Source organism: Leucopleurus acutus (genome assembly GCF_964270905.1).
Source record: "Leucopleurus acutus genome assembly, chromosome: 20".
Lineage (NCBI taxonomy): Eukaryota > Metazoa > Chordata > Mammalia > Artiodactyla > Delphinidae > Leucopleurus > Leucopleurus acutus.
In genome coordinates, this window is record NC_139162.1 from 56,301,262 (window position 1) to 56,319,758 (window position 18,497).

An 18,497-nucleotide genomic window follows, 5' to 3' on the forward strand; every position below is an offset into this window, starting at 1 on the left:
TGGGCCCTCAGGAGGGCATGGGGGCGGATGGGTGGCCTGTTTCTGCGCGTGCCTCTCTCCTTCCCCTCCTGCGGACCGCCACCCCCTTCCCGGGTCCCTTGTATATAGATCTGCTCCTTTGCCTCTCTCATTCTTAGCATCCTCCCCGTCCTCCGCATTCCCTGGGGTGGGGGCGGTCCAAGAACTACTGTCCAGGGGCCGGTTTCTGCCCTTTCCTAAACACTGGCACCCCCTCCCACCTGAGCGGCACCGTCCTGCCGTCACCCGGCCCTTGCTCCTGGGAAAACTGCGGGACTGCGAGGCGAGGGCACTGTACATACCCCGTTGCCGCCCCCAGCCCCAAGGAGAGGCTGGCCCACCTGCCCGCCCTGCAAGGAGCTCCCAAACCGCGTTCCGGGACCGCCTCGAGTCCACGTGAAACAGATAATTATTAAGTGAATTTAAATTAAAAAGAGATGATAAAATTTGGAATAAACTGGGCCCCGGCCTTTTCCTGGGAGGGGGTGGCCGTTGCCGCGAAGACGGTGACGGAGGCTCTGAGGGGTTCCGGGGCACGGACGGTCAGGCGGGAAACGGGGAGGTTGGGGAGACAGGGGTGGGAGGGGAGGAGGAGCTGTGCCCTGGGGAACTCGGAGGGACAGAGCTCCGGAAAAAAGGCGTGAGCACTACCCGCTGGGCTACTTGGACTAGAGGCACGGAGGCAGGAGGCGCGTCTGAATGAAACCTCTGGCGGAGGCGGCCAACGAGGGGAACGGGGACTCTCTGAGCGTAGGCTTCCGCCAGGAGGCGGTAAAGCGAAATTATCTGCCTCCCGGAAGTGTCCGCTACGTCGCCTGCTGCGCCTGCGCGGCGGGTGGGTGGGTGGGGCGGGCGCGCTTGTGCGGTTGCCATGGCAACCAGGAGAGGGCGGCCTAGCTTAACGGTCGGGAATGCAGTACTTTCCCTGGAGGAAGGAAAAGACTCGCGCACGCGCTCTGGGGGCTCGGGAAGCGGGCACCCTTCCGGAACAGTTGAGAAACCTCGCCTCAGACCGGCTTCTACGCAGGCGCAGAAGCCCACCTCGCGCCCCGCCTCTTCCCCCCTGCGCAGGCGCACAAAGCCGCTCTGGCAACCTCCGCAGCGGCCGCGCGCACCCTTCACCCCCCTGGCTGATTTTGTCTCGCGCAACCTTCTTAGGCCCTCCGCAAGATCAGCCCTTCTTTTCCTCCCCTTTCCCCACCCGGAGAGTCAGGTTCCGAGAGCCGGGACCCTGCCCCTTCTCCGTTTCCCTTCCCCTGACCCACCTCTCCTCTGTCCTCCCTCCCTTTACGGTTCCCGGAGCCGGAAGGAGCCGAAGTGCCGACGGAAAAAGTCGAAGCTATCTCCCGTGAGTGAAGCCTTCCCGAAGCGGTGGCGGAAGGAGCCGAAGTTCTCCGAGAGGGGAGGAGGGTGCTCCTGGCATCTCCGGAAAGAGCCGAAGTTTGGAAACGAGCTTAATCTCTGGCTGGGTCTGAGGGCGAGCTCCGGAAGCCTTCGGAAAGTGACGAAGTCCGGGACGGTTAGGCTTGTCGGAAGTAGCCGATTGCTTGGACAGGGCCGGCGGAGAAGAGCGGGGAGAATCTGCGCAAGCAGTCAAAGACTGGGACAATTTCAATTTTCGGAAGAAGCCGAATTCTTAGAGGGGGCTGGGTGCAGAGGAACGCGAGGATCTACGGAAACATCTGAACGTTGAAGAGCTAATATCCGGAAAGTTACGAAAACCTGGGAAGGCGGCGAAACCCTCGCTTCGGGTGTTTTCGGAAGCAGCCGTAGCTGCTGCTCCCGAGGCTTTCCTCTACGGTCCGGAAATAGCCGACGCGTTTCGGAGCCAGGCCCGGGGGGGAGGGGCACCTCGCGGGCGCGCAGGCGGGGAGAGGGGCGGAGCTGGGGTGGGGCGGGCAGCCCGGGCTTGATTAGGTAGGAGGCGGTGGAGCGCCGGCGGCGGCCGGAAGTAGCCGAAGCAAGCGGCGGAAGTAGCCGAAGCGGCCGGAGCGGGCGCGCGGCAAGGCGAGGCGAGAGCTCCACAGGGCCCTACGCGGCCGCCTCAGCATGTCGGACTTCGACGAGTTCGAGCGGCAGCTCAACGAGAATAAGCAAGGTGAGGGCGCCGGGGGTGCGGGACGGCGGGCGGGGCGACTCTTGGCTTCCCTCCGTGTCCCCCGCCATTTTCCTCCTTGCTTCCCCCTCCTCTCAGGGCCGCGCGGCGCCCCCCCCCACCAAGTCCCGCGGCGCGCGCCTCGCTCACGTGACCTCCCGGCGTGCCGCCGCGCAGGAGGGGAGGGGAGGGAGCGGCGAGCGCAGGCCCGGACGCATGCGCTCCTTTTTCCGCGCCCCACGTGGTCTCCGGCACGCGCGGCGGGCTCGCCGGGTGTCCTCTCGCGGACTTAGGTTTTTTTAATCTGAAAAGGAGATTATATAGATTCGGTCTCGCACCTCCTCCTTTTCTACGGCTGCCTTGGCACTTCCGCTTCCGGCCGGGCCCGCGGCCCGGGTCTCCACGCCCCCTTTGTTCCAAAATGGCAGTTGTGGGACCCCCTTCACGTGGGCATGGGCCGGGCCGCGCGGTGGGGGGCGCTTGTAGCACCGCCGCCCTTTGCGCCTGGTCCTGCGGACCGGCCGCTAGTGTCACGCTGGGCCGCTGCCGTGGGGCGCCACGGTCGGCGCTTGTGGAAGAGGCCTCATTGTGCGTGCTCTGTGTTCCTCTCACACGCCTGTACCCCTTCCTCGGGGTTCTGGCTCTCCCGGCGATCACAGTGCGGAATGTTTGCGTTCCATCGCTCCTTAGCTAGAGAGGCAAACCCCACGTCCTGTAGGGTCGCAGCTCGGGACACCTAGACTCAGCTTCGTAAATCTCAGCGTGGAGGGGAGGAGACTGAGGCTGAGCGAGTAGGGGGACCTGGTTCAGTCGGGAGGGTGGGAGGCACGTCCCCCTCGGGTGACGCCGAGTCCAAGCACGGGGCCGTGCTAATGCTGATTACTTTGGGGGCCCCAAAAATGTCAGCACTGAGAGAAGCGTTAGATAGTTAACAGGTTTCTTTTGTCTCCTTATTCCGATTTGAGAGTGAGGAAGCTAGGCCGAGGGAAGGTGGTAGGCTTGAGGCTTAAGCTACCTGTGTTCGGAGGGCCCCATGGGGCGCTGGGATTCCCCTTTCGGCCCACCCTAGAGTGGGGTAGGGTGTGGCTGGATTAGGAGACAAGAAGTCACGTTTCGGGGTGCCCACGGGGTGTCTGTACGTACATGATGTACCGTTTAACAGTACAGGCTTTGAAGGTGAGCAGACCTGGGTTTTAGTACCTACTTCATTGCTCAGTAGTTGTATGCTTATTTTTTTTGTATGTGTAGGGTGACTTTTTTTGTTTGTTTTTGTCGTTGGGATGTTGGAATAAACAGGGATGATAGAAATAATAGTTGCAGGTAAACTTTGAGCACGTGTCAGGCACTTTGCTAAGCTCTTCTGCACAGTTTTTCTAAGTGGATCTTGCAACAGCCCTATGAGGCTGAAGTGATTTCTGTCCTTTGCAGAGGAGGAAACAGGCTCAGAAAGTAAAAACTTACCCACGTTTCAGCTGATCAGAGGTAGAGCTGAGATTAAATGGGGCAACATATGTAAAGTGTGTGGCATGGGGGTTGGCATACGTTAAGTGCCCGATTAGTGATATTTTTTATTGTGAAATAATTCCTAGTGTAATTTCTTATTTAGGGAGGAAGTACAGAGGCAGGTTTTCAGCTCACTCAGAGATGGTGTTAGAGATGGGGAAAGGCAGGGAAAGTTGCTTTCCAAACGTCCTTCTGCCGGGTCCCACACCTGATGGTAAGCATGAGTCTCATTTAAAGAAGAGAAAAATGAGGTTTAAAGGTTTGGTTGCTGTTGCATGGTTTTATGCAGAAAAGCTGAAACCGATCCCACGTCTGCCTGGGCTGCAAAGCCATGTTCCGCTAGGCTGGAAAGCCAAGTGGAACTGATGGAGCTTTCCTTGGGGCACTTGCAGGTGTGCTGCCTGCTTTCTCCCTGGGTGTTCCTACTGGTACTGGGGGGCCAGGCCCTCAGCCGGGGCATGTCCCTGGGGTTGGTGGAGTTGTTCCCACAGCAAGGTGGCCACAGCATTTTGAGCCGCTGTAGCCCCCTTTTCTGTTCTGATCTGTGCTGTATCAGTTGGTGGGGGGGGGTTACTCTTGCCTCAGGGGGAAGCTTTGCCCATGTGTTGCTCTGCCCATGGGTCTTTGTGCCTGTGGGTCTTTGTCTCTGCGGTCCTGCTTCCTCCAGGTGTCAGTCTGTGTCTCCAGGGAATTAATTTCCTTTTCTGTGTCCCAGGCACCCAGCAGGTGCCACTGCTTCCTCTGTGTTCGTCGCTTTCCCTGCTTGTCTGTTTTAGAGCCTAAGCCACAGGAAAGGGTCTCCTGCTCACAACCTGCCCGTCTCACAAGCATGGAGCCAGAGGCCCAAAGCCTCTGGCCAGGGCTCCTCCCTGGGCCCAGTGCCATGACTCTGTGCTTACCTCTGGCTTCACACTGCTTGCTCGTTCCCTCCTGTCCCCTCCAGGTGCCAGTTTTCAATTTATTTTTTATGTTTAGTCTTTTTATTTTCAAGGAGGCAATCCCACTGTCGTTAGTGGTTCCAGTGTTTTAGTATTGTCCGCTGCTTAGCTGCCTTAGCTGACATTTCAAGGTTCGCATTCAGGCTTCACCATTTTCATGCTTTTTGGCTCTGGGTAGGTCACGTGATCTCTCTGCGCGTTAGGTTTCTCATCTCTTACGTGAGCAAGGCCCCCTCCCCAGTGTTTTACCGAAGTAACAGTGAGGATCGAGTGCGAGTAAAATTAGCGCAGAATATGGTTTTAGGCGGCATCCCGATGATTGCTACAACGTTTTTTCCTTTTTAAGGTGCAGGTTTATCCTGTTGTAGTGAGGTCCGTGGCATTCTCTTATTATCTCCATACCCCCCCCCCCCCCCCCCGCCGCCGCCGCCCCGTCCCCAGACACGTGGTAAAGTTAACACGTGTTTGAGGGGTAGTCGAGGATAGTTGAGGAATCAGTGGCGTCTTTGAACCGAGGAAATAGAGTACAAACAGCGTGGTGCAGGAGCTGCACCTCCTTCAGAGGGGGAGAGGTCTGCTGGGAGCCAAGGTTTCTGTGCTTTGCTGGCAAGGCTGTGCTCTGTTCCTAGGCGCCGCCCCCAAGGCGAGTGGGGGGAGGTTGAAGGCGCCAAGGGGAGCTCTGGAGAAAGCCCCTGCCCCAGCTCCTGCTGTCCTTGGCTCTGAGGGAGTGTGGGAATGGGGGGTAGTGGGCCGGCACCTCCCCCCCACCCCCCAGATTCTGAAAGACACGCCTTTCTGGAGGAGGGGATCCTGCATTGTTCAGCTGGTGGGGTGGGGATGGGCTGGGTGTCCCTGCTTCTCAGCGAAGCGGGTCCTGCCTGGTGCCTGACCCCGGGGCCTGATGGTGGGGCAGTGGGGGCCAGCTGGTTGAGGAGGTCTCCTGAGGGGCTGCTGGGTCCCTTCAGGAAAACATCATTGGGTCTCTTGATTCCCCAGCCTCTAGCCCTGCCCCTCTCAGGGACGACCCTGGGGTCAGGCCCCTCAGCCCTCGAGGGGGACCAGGAGCCAGCCTCCTCTGTCTTCTCTGGCTCCCCAGCTCCTCCTGAGCATCCTCAGGTACCTTACACCCCGGGGGCACTTCCAGGCCCTGTCCCCTCAGGTAACCAGCTCCCTCCCCGGTCCCGAGGGTCTTTGGACTCGCGTGTGGACCCAGGAAGCCTGCTCTCCCTTCCTCCATCAAGCCCCTTCCCCTTGGGGGTGGCCTCCCTGGGGCTGGGGCAAAGCCAGCAGTGCGCGGGTGGGCTGGGCCACGGCATCCCTCAGCTCATCCTCTCCCCCGCCTTGCCCAGAGCGTGACAAGGAGAACCGGCACCGGAAGCGCAGCCACAGCCGCTCTCGAAGCCGGGACCGCAAGCGCCGCAGCCGCAGCCGGGACCGGCGCAACCGGGACCAGCGCAGCGCCTCCCGGGACAGGCGGCGCCGAAGGTACCAGGGCGGGGAGCGGGTGGCTGCGTCCCGGGGCTCTGGGGCTCCTCTCCGCGTGGACCTGGGGGAGGCGCTGCTGCTCATCTGTCTGAATCAGTTTCTTCCCTGTTCCTGGGGTTTCCTTCAGTTTCTGGTGGGTCGCTGGTGCGGCAGGTTCTTTATCTCCAAGGCGAGTCTGGTGACAGGGAGCTGCTCTGTCTGTCCCTTGGTGAGGGGCTCCCTCCCCTTCCCGGCCCTCTTGTGCCCACTGTGCGGGTCTCCGGGGTGCCGCCCTGGGAGGGGGACAGCGGTTTCCGCTCTAACGCCTCTTCCCTCCCCAGGCTCCCCTCTGTCCTCTCTGCCCCTTGGGTGAGGAAGGGCGGGATAGGTGGAAGTCCTGCCTCCTCCCACCTCAGTCTCTTCAGCTAGAAAGTGGTCTGTCTGGCCCTTCCTCCCTTCCTCTTGCTTGGGGGAGGGGGGCGTGGGGGAAATGGCAGGGCCGAGGGGGTTTGCCCGCTGCTTGTTCACCTCGGCCCTGCCCCAGCCCTGGACTCAGCGGCCTTGGGGGGTGTGGTGTGTGGGGAAGACGAGGGTCCCCAGTCACCCCTCCCCACACCTTTCCCTCCCACCCCCCAGCAAACCTTTGACCAGAGGCGCTAAAGAGGAGCACGGTGGATTGATGTGAGCTTCTCCTCCTGCCCCTTCCGCCCTGACGTCCGTTCCCTTCGCCTCCCTCCCCGCTGTGCACCCTGCCCTGTCCTTGTCCAGCCCCGGCCCGAGCACTGGGGAGAGCCCACCTGCCTTGCAATAGCACCCTCCCCGGGCCTGGGCACGGCCCTGACCCGGATCCTCTCCCTCCTGGAGAGAGCCGAGCTGGGCGGGGGAGCCGAGGGGAACCTGGGGGGACTTGCAGGCCCACCTTTGGTCAGACTGAGGTCGCCCTGCCCCGCTCTCCCCTCCCCCCTCCCCCAGTCGTTCCCCCCGCCACGAGAAGAAGAAGAAGGTCCGTAAATATTGGGACGTGCCACCGCCCGGCTTCGAGCACATCACCCCCATGCAGTACAAGGCCATGCAAGGTAGGCTCCGGCCGCCGCCCCACATCTGCTGGTCCTCTGGCCCCCTTACCCTCTCGTGAGCTGGAGTGGTTGTATACTGGGGTGGTCAGGAAGCAGAGCCTCGGTTTTGGGGGGGTGGCGGATGGGGTTTTCACCCTGGGTTTTCTGGCCTCTGCCTTTTGAAGCCCCTTGACAACAGCCCTTATTGTTGCAGTTGACAGCAGGGATGAAGCTGTCAACAGACCTGGTTTCGCAGAGGCGGTGGTTGCCCATGTCTGGGAGGGCGCGGCTGCTGAGCCGCTCCACGGGCGCCCCGATGGCCTCTAATCCCCGTCTCTTCCTTTTGAAGCTGCCGGTCAGATTCCAGCCACCGCCCTTCTCCCCACCATGACCCCCGACGGTCTGGCTGTGACCCCGACACCGGTGCCCGTGGTCGGTAGCCAGATGACCAGACAGGCCCGGCGCCTCTATGTGGGCAACATCCCCTTCGGCATCACTGAGGTACTGCCTTCTCCCTGCCCTCCCCCTGCCCCTACCTCTCCCTGTCCCCCCCACCTGTTCCTCCCCTTCCCTCCATTCCGTCCCCCAACCTGCACGGGTGAGACTCTGCTCCTGCAAGACCCCCCGGCCCCCTCCCAGACGGACCGATGGAGTTGAGCCAGCCAGGGGCCGGGCTGGGGGTGGCCCTCTCCCTCCCTCCTTTCCCTCTCCCGTCTCCCTTTCCCAACCTCCTCCAGCAACCCAGAGAGCAGGCACACACGTAACGTACCTACGAATCCACGAATCCGAATCCGTGTGGAGAGAGACAGAGAGGGAGACTCGGACACGCACACATGCACATGCACACGCACACGCACGCTCCCCTTCAGTGTTTCTGACACGCCTCTTGTTCTCTGCCGCCTGTGTCCCCCATCCTCTCCCCACATCCCTCCCATGGTCGCTGTTCTTTTATTTTTGATCGCCCCAACCTCCCCTCACCTTCCCTACCGCTCCTCTCCCCTTCCCCTCTCCCCCACCCCTTCCCGTGACACCCCCTGAGAATCCCGAGATCAAAGAGTTGTTTCCATTTCTCTTTAAAGTGAAATATTGTGGGGCTGAGATCCCTCGTAGCAACAAAAAGTTTGCTACCATCGTCGAAGGCAAGTAAGGTCCATTCTGACTTTCTCAACCTGCACTTTGCTACATTTGATAAACCAGCCCCCGGACTCCAGGGCCAGATTCCTCCACATCACTCTTTTCTCCTCCCCTCCCGCCCGCCCTTCCTCCCCAACCCTCTGCCCTGCGCTCCCCGCCTCCCGCCCTCTTTCCTCCATCCCTTTGCTTCTCTCTCTCTCTCTCTCTCTCTCTCTCTCTCTCTCTCTCTCTCTCTCTCCTCTCTCTCTTCTCTCTCTCGGGTTTTCTCTGTGTTCTATCTGCTGCTGCTTTTCTACTTCCTTGCTATTTCTCTTTTGCTGTCGCCATTGGATGTTTCTTTTTCTCACACGTTCCGTTTCCTTGTTCTCTGTTTTATGTTTTTTTTGCCTCTCCCTGTTGGTTGTCGCATCTTTCTTGAGCAATCTTTCTCTTTCCCCCTGGTTGGGGCCCTGTGGCTCTCTCCACACCTCCTGTCCCGCCTCCTGGTCCCTGGCTGTTTTCCTGCTGCTGCCTCCCCCCCACTTTCTCTGATCTTTCTCCTGCTTTTGTTCCTACTGTTGATCTCTGTGCCCCCACCCATATTCCACTGTTCCCTTCCCTCCCCCCCGCCCCCCATCCCTCTCCCCTTACCCCCAAACCCCTCTGTGTCTCCCTCTCTCACCCTTCCCCTCCTCTCTCCACCTCCCTTCCCCCGCCCCCCCCCCTGTCTCCTCTTCCCTCTGCAGGAGGCCATGATGGATTTCTTCAACGCCCAGATGCGCCTGGGGGGGCTGACGCAGGCCCCCGGCAATCCCGTCTTGGCAGTGCAGATTAACCAGGACAAGAACTTTGCCTTCTTAGAGGTGAGCCGGGCATGTAGTGGGGTCAGGCCCAGCCCGTTTGCAGCAGCCCTTGTTCCCACTGGGCTCTTCTGCAGTCCTTTCTCTACCAGGTTGCTGTCCCAGAGCCCTCGGGGGTTGGGGGGCTGGCTGGCCACTCACCCTGTCCCTTACCACCTCCTTTTCTTTCCTTCAGTTCCGCTCAGTGGACGAGACCACGCAGGCCATGGCCTTTGATGGCATCATCTTCCAGGGCCAGTCGCTGAAGATCCGCAGGCCTCACGACTACCAGCCCCTGCCTGGCATGTCAGAGAATCCCTCTGTCTATGTGCCTGGTGAGTGGGGAGCTTGCCCACCTTTCCCTCTGTAGGCCAGCTGGAGCTAACAGGGAAGCAGCACGAGTGCTTCAGAGGGGATGCGTCGTCTCATCCGGCCTTCGAATTTTTGGGAGTTGGGCGTCTCCCTGTTTGCAGAGGTGGCGCCCGGCACCCAGAGAGGGTGAGCTGTGGTCTGCTTGAGGACTCATAGCTTGTAAGTGGCGGAGCCAGGGCCAGACTGAACGTGTTGTGGGCAGTGAGAGGCCGCTGCTCTGGACTGCGGGGTCAGTACGAGTGTGGGTGAGCCTGTGTGGTTGGGCAGGTGGTCAGTAGAGCTCCTGGTGCGGGGTCTGATGTGGATTTTCCGTCGACCCCTGTGCTCCGGGCCAGCCTACGCAGCCGTGTTTAGTACCACCTCAGGTCGGTAGGTAACATAGCAGACCTGGGGTCGGCAGAACGTTCTCCTGTAAAGGGCCAGAGAGTGACTGTTTTTTGCTCTGCAGGCCGCGTGGTCTCTGTTGAAACTACCCTGCAGTTGTAGCAGGAAAGCAGCCACGCGTGCTTCCTAAGCGAGTGGGTGTGGTTGTGTCCCGTATGCCTTAACATCCATGGATCCTGATGTTTGGGTGCCGTGTAACGTTCACATGTGGTAAAACAGCCTTTCAGAAAGCCTGCAGGCTGTACAGAAACAGGAACCTGCAGACTGTTTGCTGACCCCTGTGGTTGACTGCCGAGTGGAAGTGAGGATTTGGGCCTGTGAGGGGCCCTGTTGGGGGCCGGGAACGCTGTGGGGTTGGAGGGGCCAGTGCTGCGGTAGCCGAGCTGGGGGCCCAGCTCTCAGGCAAGGGCAGGGTGAGCACCGGGTGCTCTGCGTGTGGGGGCCGTGAGCCCCACGCTTGGGGGCTGAGAACGTGGCGTTCTGCTGGCTGAGGCTTCACGCTGAAGGACACCTCTTGGAAACTAAGTTGGCTCTTCACTTTGTGAAATGGGGGATGTGGAGTCCAGAGAGGGTGGCACCTTGGGACTCAGGGCTGGGTCCCTGGCTCATCCCCAGTGTTTTCCACCGTACCAGTTTGGGTAAATTCAGCACATCTCTCTAACTTATAAAAAAAAACTTGAGAAGTTACTGACTTTCTGACGCTCTACTTGCACGTATGTCTGTGGGGCCACCTCCCAGATCAAGCCACGGAACGTTCCTTTGTGTCTCTTTCCAGTGAATTCCCTGCGTTTTAACTCATTCCTATTTACACAGGAGCCCACTGCTTCTCCTGTTTCCTGGGCCAGCACAGTCCCAAGTGTGCCCCGTGGATCAGGTGTTCGTCATCGTGACTGTCCTGTAGTACAGGGTCGGCAAGTGACAACTAGGGGCCAGATCTTTAAGATCTATCGGCACGTAGCCACTCGCACTGGCGCGTGGTTTGAGTTGCTTTCGTGCTGCAGTGGCCCTTGACTCCTGTGGTAGGTGCTGGGGCGCCCTCTCACCAAGGAGGGGAGTGAGGCAGGAAGCGAGCAGTGACGTGCTCAGAGGCGTGATTGCTGGGACCCCGGGTGGCGCAGCCTGACCGCAGAGTCTGCCTGGCCGTCTCCCGTGCTGCCCCACTTGTCACCTCTCTCCTGTGGCACCGGAGGCATCGCAGGGGCAGGGACAGTGTTCGGTCGTAGGCTCTGTTACTATGGCTGACCTCCTCTCTGGGATTTATCTCCCCAGGGAGGCCGGGGGTCCAGCCACCAGTGACTGGGCGAGTCTGTTCCTTCCTTGGGTGCCGGGGATGGCAGGAAAAGTGATGGTGGCTGCAGGTTAAACGTTCTCTGCAATAAAGGTCATATTTCGATCTAATGTTCGATAAACGGGAGAAGCATTTGATAAAAGCATTTGATAAAATTCGGCAGGCACGCTTGGTTGGAAAAGAAACAATGTAGGAACCTGGAAGGTAACTTCCTTGTCTTGGTAAAAGGGGACTGACCTGAAACTGAAAGTGTACATCATCTGCAGGGGTGAGACCTTAACTGCGCTCCCTGATCTCAGGCCTGACTGTGCAGTGGCCCTAAAGACGAGATGGAAACTGGGAGCAGGAAGGCGTAGCATCTTTGAATTTGTGAATTTAGCTTCACCCTGAGTGCCCGTCCTGCATCAGGCTCACTCCTCAGTTCAGGGGCGAATCTGACTCTGCCTCCAGAGGCCCCTACCTGTGGGGCTTCCTCCACTCCCCCAGGAGGATCCTACGAAGCAGTGCCGGGGGTGCCAGGGGCACAGCAGTGCACGAGGCGGTCACGGTCCTCCTGCCGAGGGGCAGGTGACGCTGCAGGTATGAGAAAGGATTGCTTGGCACCTGGGGGTCCAGGGCAGCCTTATGGGGGGTGGTGAGGTTTTAGAGGTGAAGGTGAGAGGTAGCCCCTCTGGAAGAGAACAGGTGTGTGAAGCAGGGCGGCGCCCAGAGCGTGCCGTCCGGAGATGAGCTGCTCGGGGCTTTGACTTTGGGCATCAACACCGGCCTGGGTTCCCCATTTATCTTGTGCTTTCCTGGTCGTGCGACCCTGAAGAGCAGGCCCTTCTCCCCTGGCAGAACCGAGTGAGCACGGAGGGGCTGTGGTTGCTGAGGCGCCGACCTGCTGCTCCCTCGTGCTGGCGCGGCCTGGGCTTCGTGGGGTGGCGAGCCTGGCCGCCAGCCCGCGTCCAGCGCTCGTGTGGCTCCGTCGTGTTCATCCACGCGCTCGGGGTGGGGGGTGCGAGCTTCTCCCCGTTCCACAGATGAGGTCACTGAGGCCCAGAGGAGCCTCACTCAGTCTCGTACCCCAGATTGGAGCCCAGGGAGCCCAACTCTGGTGCCCTCGGTGCCATGTGCTTCCCTGAGGTGTGTGGTGGGGCAGGTTCCAGCCCCAGTGCTGCCACTCTGCAGTCTTGTATCCGCAACCCGTGTCCTGTGACGGCACCCTTGCAGAGCCTTTCGCTCCCTGAGAGCTGCCTGTGAAGTTGGGGTCCTGGAGTGTGTGACCTCACGTGGTACCTGCTCCCTGGGCCTCAGTCTCCTCCTGTCGTGCTGTGGGTAGGGGTGGGAGAACGTGAAATGAATAGGTGGAAGGAGTTCGGCCAGGGGTGCCCGGTGTGGAGTGCTCGGTCCGTGGCCCTGGCTCCCAGATGCTTCTGCTCATCTCTCCTTGCCCAGGCCGCGTCTCAGAGGATTGCATGCCCCACCCCGATGGGGCTGGGCTCTGGTGGTTGGAGCGGCAAGGCCGGAGGGGCTGGACCGGTGGGTGGTGGTGGGAGAGGGAGCCCTTCTGTGGGCGCAGTGGCAGTGTCTGAGGCTCTTTCCCATCTCCCATGTCGCCTGCTCCTCTCCAAGGTCAGGAGGAGGTGGAGCGGGGCCACCTGGTGCCGGATTGCAGAGGAAGGCAAGGTGGTGCGTCTGGCAGTAGTGGGCCTAGTGGGCCTTGAACTCAAAATCAACAGCAGGTCCGGCCGGGTGGGTGGTGGTCCACGTTTCTATCCTCTTTGTGTCCAGCTGGCGTCCTGGAGCTCTGTGTAGTTTAGGCCCTGTGGGGAGGCTCCAGGAATTGAAGGACAACGTTTTGGAAGTGTGCGAGACGTTGGGCTGAGTCCTGGCAGGCGCCCGAGTCAAAAGCTCAGCGGAGAGGGCAGGATTGGGGTGGACGCACGGTGGTCGTTAAACCTGCTTGGCTGATGTGGGCCCCGCCTTGCCAGGGTGCTGAGTGAGCCGGGCACGTCCCAGCCCTCACGGACACCGAGCAGCAGACTCCTCCGAGGTCACCTGTGACTGAGGCCAGAGAGCGGCTCGGGACACCTGTAGCTGTGCATAGCGCAGGCCCACGGGGAAAGGTCGTGGAGGCTTCCTGGGGAGACCTGGTCTCAGCAGAGGCAGGTTGAGGGAGGGCTCTGAGTGGAGGCTTGAGGATGAAGGAGAGGTTGTGTATCCCCACGATGCCTCTCCAGCAGGCCGAGAGCCGAGGGAACCTGCCCAGGTGACGCAGCAGCAGGTGGCAGGTTGGGGTGTGAGCTCGTGTCTCTGACCCCAGGGCCCCGATGTGCCGCTGTGCTGGGGTCGCTCTGCGTCCCGAAGAGTGCTGCCGGGGTGCGCCTCCGAGGCGGGGCTGGGGAGGGCGCATGGGTGGGAGGGACGTGGCCTGACCAGGGCTGCCGGGCCTCTCCCTGCAGACATCTGCCAGGGTCTGTGAAACGACCTGGTGCTGGCACTCACAGTCCGTCTGCTCCCTTCTGCCCTTAGGAGTCGTGTCCACCGTGGTCCCGGACTCTGCCCACAAGCTGTTCATTGGGGGCTTACCCAACTACCTGAATGACGACCAGGTAGACCCTTCGTCTCTTCCCGCCCCTCCCCCGTCACAGCCTTCGTCCATACTCTCATGGCGTCTTGGCCTGCCGCAGGTAAAAGAGCTGCTGACATCGTTTGGGCCTCTCAAGGCCTTCAACCTGGTCAAGGACAGTGCCACAGGGCTCTCCAAGGGCTACGCCTTCTGTGAGTACGTGGACATCAACGTCACAGACCAGGTGAGCCCTGGGACCCTGCGCTGGCGAGTCTGTCCTTGTCCTCACCCTGCTCTGTATCCTCGCTGAGGTCTCCCTTATTCAGGATGGGTGGGAGGAGGCCACCCCGAAGCAGGGCTGGGCATAGGGGCCCTTTTCCCTCGGTTCTAGCTCTTGCCAAGCTCTCACCCCTTTGCCTTGCCCTCTTCCCTATCAGTGTCCGGCTCTGGGGTAGTGGGGCTTGCGGGGGAGGTGTCAGGCTACTGGCCTCTGACCTGTACCTCTCTTCTGCGTGCCCCCATCCCGCGTTCTCCAAACGCAGGCCATTGCGGGGCTGAACGGGATGCAGCTGGGGGATAAGAAGCTGCTTGTCCAGAGGGCAAGCGTGGGAGCCAAGAATGCTACGCTGGTGAGCCCCCCGGCACGTCATCTTCCATTGGCTAGGGGACATCTGGGGGTGGGGGGGTGGGAAGGTGCCGGGGGGGCGCGCTGGGTGGGCCGTCCTAAGCTCTGCCCCTGGCTTTCCTGGCCAGTGTTGGGAGTGGGTGCCTGGGTCTTCAAGGGCAGAGCAGGGTCTTTCCCTGGGATGGCGTCTTGGGGGAGGGCTCGGGGGAAGTGGGCATGGAGGGGGCGAGGGCGGAGCTGCCCCGTGACGCCCCTGCCCCTGCTGCCCCACAGAGTACCATCAACCAGACCCCCGTGACCTTGCAAGTGCCTGGCCTGATGAGCTCCCAGGTGCAGATGGGTGGTCACCCGACTGAGGTCCTGTGCCTCATGAACATGGTCCTGCCTGAGGAGCTGCTGGACGATGAGGAGTACGAGGAGATCGTGGAGGACGTGCGTGACGAATGCAGCAAGTACGGGCTCGTCAAGTCCATTGAGATCCCCCGCCCCGTGGACGGTGTGGAGGTGCCCGGCTGTGGAAAGGTGCGTGGGAGCGTGCTCTCGTGAGCGTCCCCTGTCCCCACACGTGTGCGGGCACACACGCACACCCACACCCTACTCTGACCCAGAGAGAGCGGGGCCTCTGGGGGCCCAGGCCTGCGGCGAGAGGCAGCGCGCGTGCTGTGCCGCTGTGGCTGAGGACTTGCCTCTTGCCTCTGTATAGAAGCAGCTTTGGTTCAGAACCTGGGTTTCATGTGATCTTGGGTAAGTGGTTTGGCCTTGTCTATGGAAGGGGGAGAAAAGTGCTAAAAATAGTCCCCAAAGCAGCAAACCCACCTGTGTCTTCCGTCCTGAGCTCTCACAGCAGCTCCGAGCCCTTCTCCACAGTTAGGTTTCTGATTTCTGGGGTCTGATTCTGAGCTCACCGAGTCACGTTGTCCCTGGCACTGTGCCAGGTGCCAGCATCTCACGCCCCCCCTCGGGATGCCTGCAGCGTGTGTGGCTGCTCGCCTTGTGGGTCAGCGGGATGCCCACGTTAAGAGACAGCGCGTGTGCTGCTTCCAGTGGTGGCTGGGAGGGGAGCAGCGTCGCACTGGGCCCTGTGTTCAGGTAGGCAAGTCAGGAGCTGGTGAAGCCCGAGCGACACCCAGTTCTCGCGGCAGGCAGGTGGGGTCCTGGCAAGAGGCAGCGAGGTGGCTGGTGTAGCCTGAGGGGGTGAAGCGCGGGTGCTAGGAAGCATGCTGGCTGTTCTGAGTGAGGATGGGGGGAGCCTTCGAAAGCTCTTAAACGTGGGAAACACCTGGCACATCGAGGTGGTGCCTTACAGTGGGGGGGGGTCGGCATGGAGTGCAAAGCAGAGCTGGGAATTTGGAGGGGTGGGGGGTGACAGCCGTGTGATGTTTGGAGCTTTGGGTACTAACGGCTTTTGGTCATCTGGGTGAAAGACGGTGACCTGATTCAGAGCAGGCAGGAGGATGGAGAGAAGTCAGTGGCCTGTGAATGCCGGGACTGGCCTGTGAATGCCGGGACCATGGCGGCTGATCTGGGTGTGCCGGGGAGGGGGAGGAGCCAGTGAGATGCTCATCTCAGCCTTCTGGGTTTGGTGACCTGGCAGAGATGGCAGGTGAGAAGCAGGGGACCTGAGCAGGTCTGCGGGGGAGGGACGATGGTCAGTGTTGGGGGGCTGGCTTTGAGGTCCTGAGACCCCAGCAGAGATGTTGCGGGGAGCAGTGGGCTGGACAGAGCTGCTTCCAAGTTTGAGGTCTGGTAGGCACCCTGATCCCTGTTCAGGTGTCAGGCTGGACAGACTTGCCGAGGAGCAGTGGAAAAGCATCGCAGGTGGGGGTAGAGGGGGGTGGGGCGGGGGCAGGAGGGGAGGGTGGGCCGCACTGGGTTTGGCCTGCGCTCCTACCTGCCCCTAACTGCTGCACTGGAGACACTCCGTCCATGACAGGTCAGTCTCCTTAGTGCGGTCGTGGCTCAAGAGAGGAGAGCCTGGAGGCTGCCTGGGGGCTGAGGACGTGTTTGGGGGGGACTAATTGAAAGACCCGGCCTGGTCTCAGGGATCAGTCTATGTGATTTGTTTTCAAACTTTATTATCATTCTTTTCAAACGTAGGAGTTGAGAGAAACCGTCGTGGCGATAGAGTTAAGGTCATAGTACAATGTTTTTAAAGTCGTATTCTAGTATGTGTAGCAGTGTCTTAGTGGCCCGTCGCCCAGCTTCAGGTTACCAATATCTTATCATTCATGATTTCTATATATTCAGCTTCCCATCCCCCTTCCCCCCCCCCCCCCAAAACAAGATATATCTCATATATCACTTAAGTACAGTTCTCTATCTGAACTCCTGATGTCTTGGGCCTGGTCACTCTTGCTTTGGGGCCTGTGCTGTGTGCTGTAGGATGTTTAGCCCCATCCCAGCCTCCACCCACTAGATGCCAGTAGTGTTACTCCTGCCTTTGTGACAATGAAAATCATCTCTAGACATTGCCAAATGTCCCCTGGGGACAAATTCACCTTGGTTGAGAACTACTGCTATAAACAGATGACTTTAAAAAATTATTTTAACGAAACCATACAGTACCATTAGTACGTTAACAAAATTATCATTAGTATCTGTCTACCCAAGCCATGTTCTGATTTCCCTTACTGTCTCAAAAATGTCTTTTTATAGTTGCTTTGATCAAAATAAGGAACCCTGCAGTTTGGTTTCAAACTTCCTTAAAATTTATCAGTTTTGTCACTTCTTCTTGTTTTGTTTTGTTTTGTTTTGCAAGCTGTTTTGCTTGTTGAGGCATTAGGGGGCATGTTTTTATAGAACTCCCCATGTTCTGAATTAGGCTGGTTATATCCACCCCTCCCTCCACTTCTGTAACTGGTGGTTCAAGAAAGATGAGAAGCTTGAGCAGATCAAGGTTCAGGTGTTTTTTGTTTTTTTTGAATCAACCTGGGTTTGAGTACTAATTTGTCAGCTTTCCTTACTTCATCCCTTGTCTGGGGGAGACACCCATGGCCCTTGGGGTGGCTGGGGGAGCACCCAGCATGGTGCCTGGTACAGGGGAGACACTCAGCATAAGTGACCGGTCTCCTTGAGCTCACCCCTGTCCCCTGCCCTTTGGGGCTCTTGACTTAAGCTTCCTCTGCTCTCATTCTCCATGCCTCTGCATGTCTCTGTCTTCTGTCATTCTTTGATCCTGGGGTGCTGGAGGATGTTTGGTAAACCTCCCTCCCGCGGAGTTCTGGGTTTGGGTAGATAGATGCTGGCTGGTTGCTGTGAGTGAACCGGCGCATCCTTGGAGGCCGGGAGGCCTTGGTCTTCACAACCTGCGTCTTGTTCCCACAGATCTTCGTGGAGTTCACCTCTGTGTTTGACTGCCAGAAAGCCATGCAGGGCCTGACGGGTCGCAAGTTCGCCAACAGAGTGGTTGTCACAAAATACTGTGACCCCGACTCTTACCACCGCCGGGACTTCTGGTAGAGGCGGCGGGGGAGGGCAGGGGCAGGGCTGGCTGGGGCTTCTCCCCCTCCAGCTCCCCCTCTTTTCCCCCTCTGAAGACGATGGGCAGAGGAGTGACAGCCGAATGACAGCCGGCAGCAACTGGAATGGCACCGATTAAGGGTGGGGGGGGGTTGGGGGCGGGGAGGGGACGGGGGAAGTGCGCACACAGACCCACACAGACACATGCACCCACAGACACAGAGGGAAGGGGTGGGGAGGGGGTGCACAGCAGGGCGGGGTCGGACCCCCACGGCCCTTCCCCAGAAGTCTCTGTTCCCTTGTGCCCCCTTTCGCTCCCCTTCCCCACCGTAGAAACATAGCGTGTTTATATTTTATGGCCAAATGATTTTGAATTTTGTTGTCCGGCCCCGATACCCTGCTCTCCCCTTTCAGGACCACAGCTCCTGTCCCTTTTGGCCTCTGGTCCTCTCCACCGTGTCCTCCCTGGTTTCTTACATAGTTGATTCTCTCCTCTTTAGTCTCCCCAGACCTGCCCCCCACCCTGTGGCCCCTGTCCCTCTCCTACTCTCTGTGGCAGTTTCATATTTGCTAAGACGAATTTGCTCATTAAACATTTTGTTGTATTTTACTTTATGGAGCTGCTCCGTGTCCGGTGTGTGTAACCCCCTCCCCTCCAGTTCTCAGGGGTTCCCTTGGCCCCAGGCTGAGGCTTGGCCTTGGGAGGCCCAGCTGTCCGCACTGTCGATCTGGCACGGGCACCCGTGCCCTTGGCACACCCGAAGTGGCACACCCCGCCTGCGTGGCCTGCTCC

At 59.7% G+C, this 18,497-nt stretch overlaps 1 protein-coding gene across 2 annotated transcripts; it reads left to right on the forward strand.

The window, feature by feature from the left end:
- The first annotated feature begins 1,932 nt into the window (after positions 1–1,932).
- U2AF2 (U2 small nuclear RNA auxiliary factor 2) lies at positions 1,933–17,831 on the forward strand. Of its 2 annotated transcripts, none has more exons than XM_082862652.1 (12): positions 1,933–2,116; positions 5,904–6,039; positions 6,655–6,699; positions 6,991–7,094; positions 7,423–7,574; positions 8,933–9,049; positions 9,222–9,360; positions 13,584–13,663; positions 13,742–13,864; positions 14,163–14,261; positions 14,519–14,767; positions 17,570–17,831. In XM_082862652.1, exons 1-12 carry the CDS (start codon positions 2,068–2,070, stop codon positions 17,702–17,704), a joined length of 1,428 nt encoding a protein of 475 aa, XP_082718778.1. In that variant the 5' UTR covers positions 1,933–2,067; the 3' UTR covers positions 17,705–17,831. The 2 variants fall into 2 exon arrangements, with proteins under 2 accessions (XP_082718778.1, XP_082718779.1); XM_082862653.1 differs by having other exon boundaries at positions 14,163–14,249.
- Positions 17,832–18,497: the final 666 nt, after the last annotated feature.

Excerpts from the sequence above, each read along its gene's own strand:
- U2AF2 (XM_082862652.1), top strand. The coding sequence starts at position 2,068 with ATGTCGGACTTCGACGAGTTCGAGCGGCAGCTCAACGAGAATAAGCAA. Across the intron at positions 9,361-13,583 it reads TCCCTCTGTCTATGTGCCTG|GAGTCGTGTCCACCGTGGTC; the intron begins GTGAGTGGGGAG and ends TTCTGCCCTTAG. Across the intron at positions 14,768-17,569 it reads AGGTGCCCGGCTGTGGAAAG|ATCTTCGTGGAGTTCACCTC; the intron begins GTGCGTGGGAGC and ends TTGTTCCCACAG.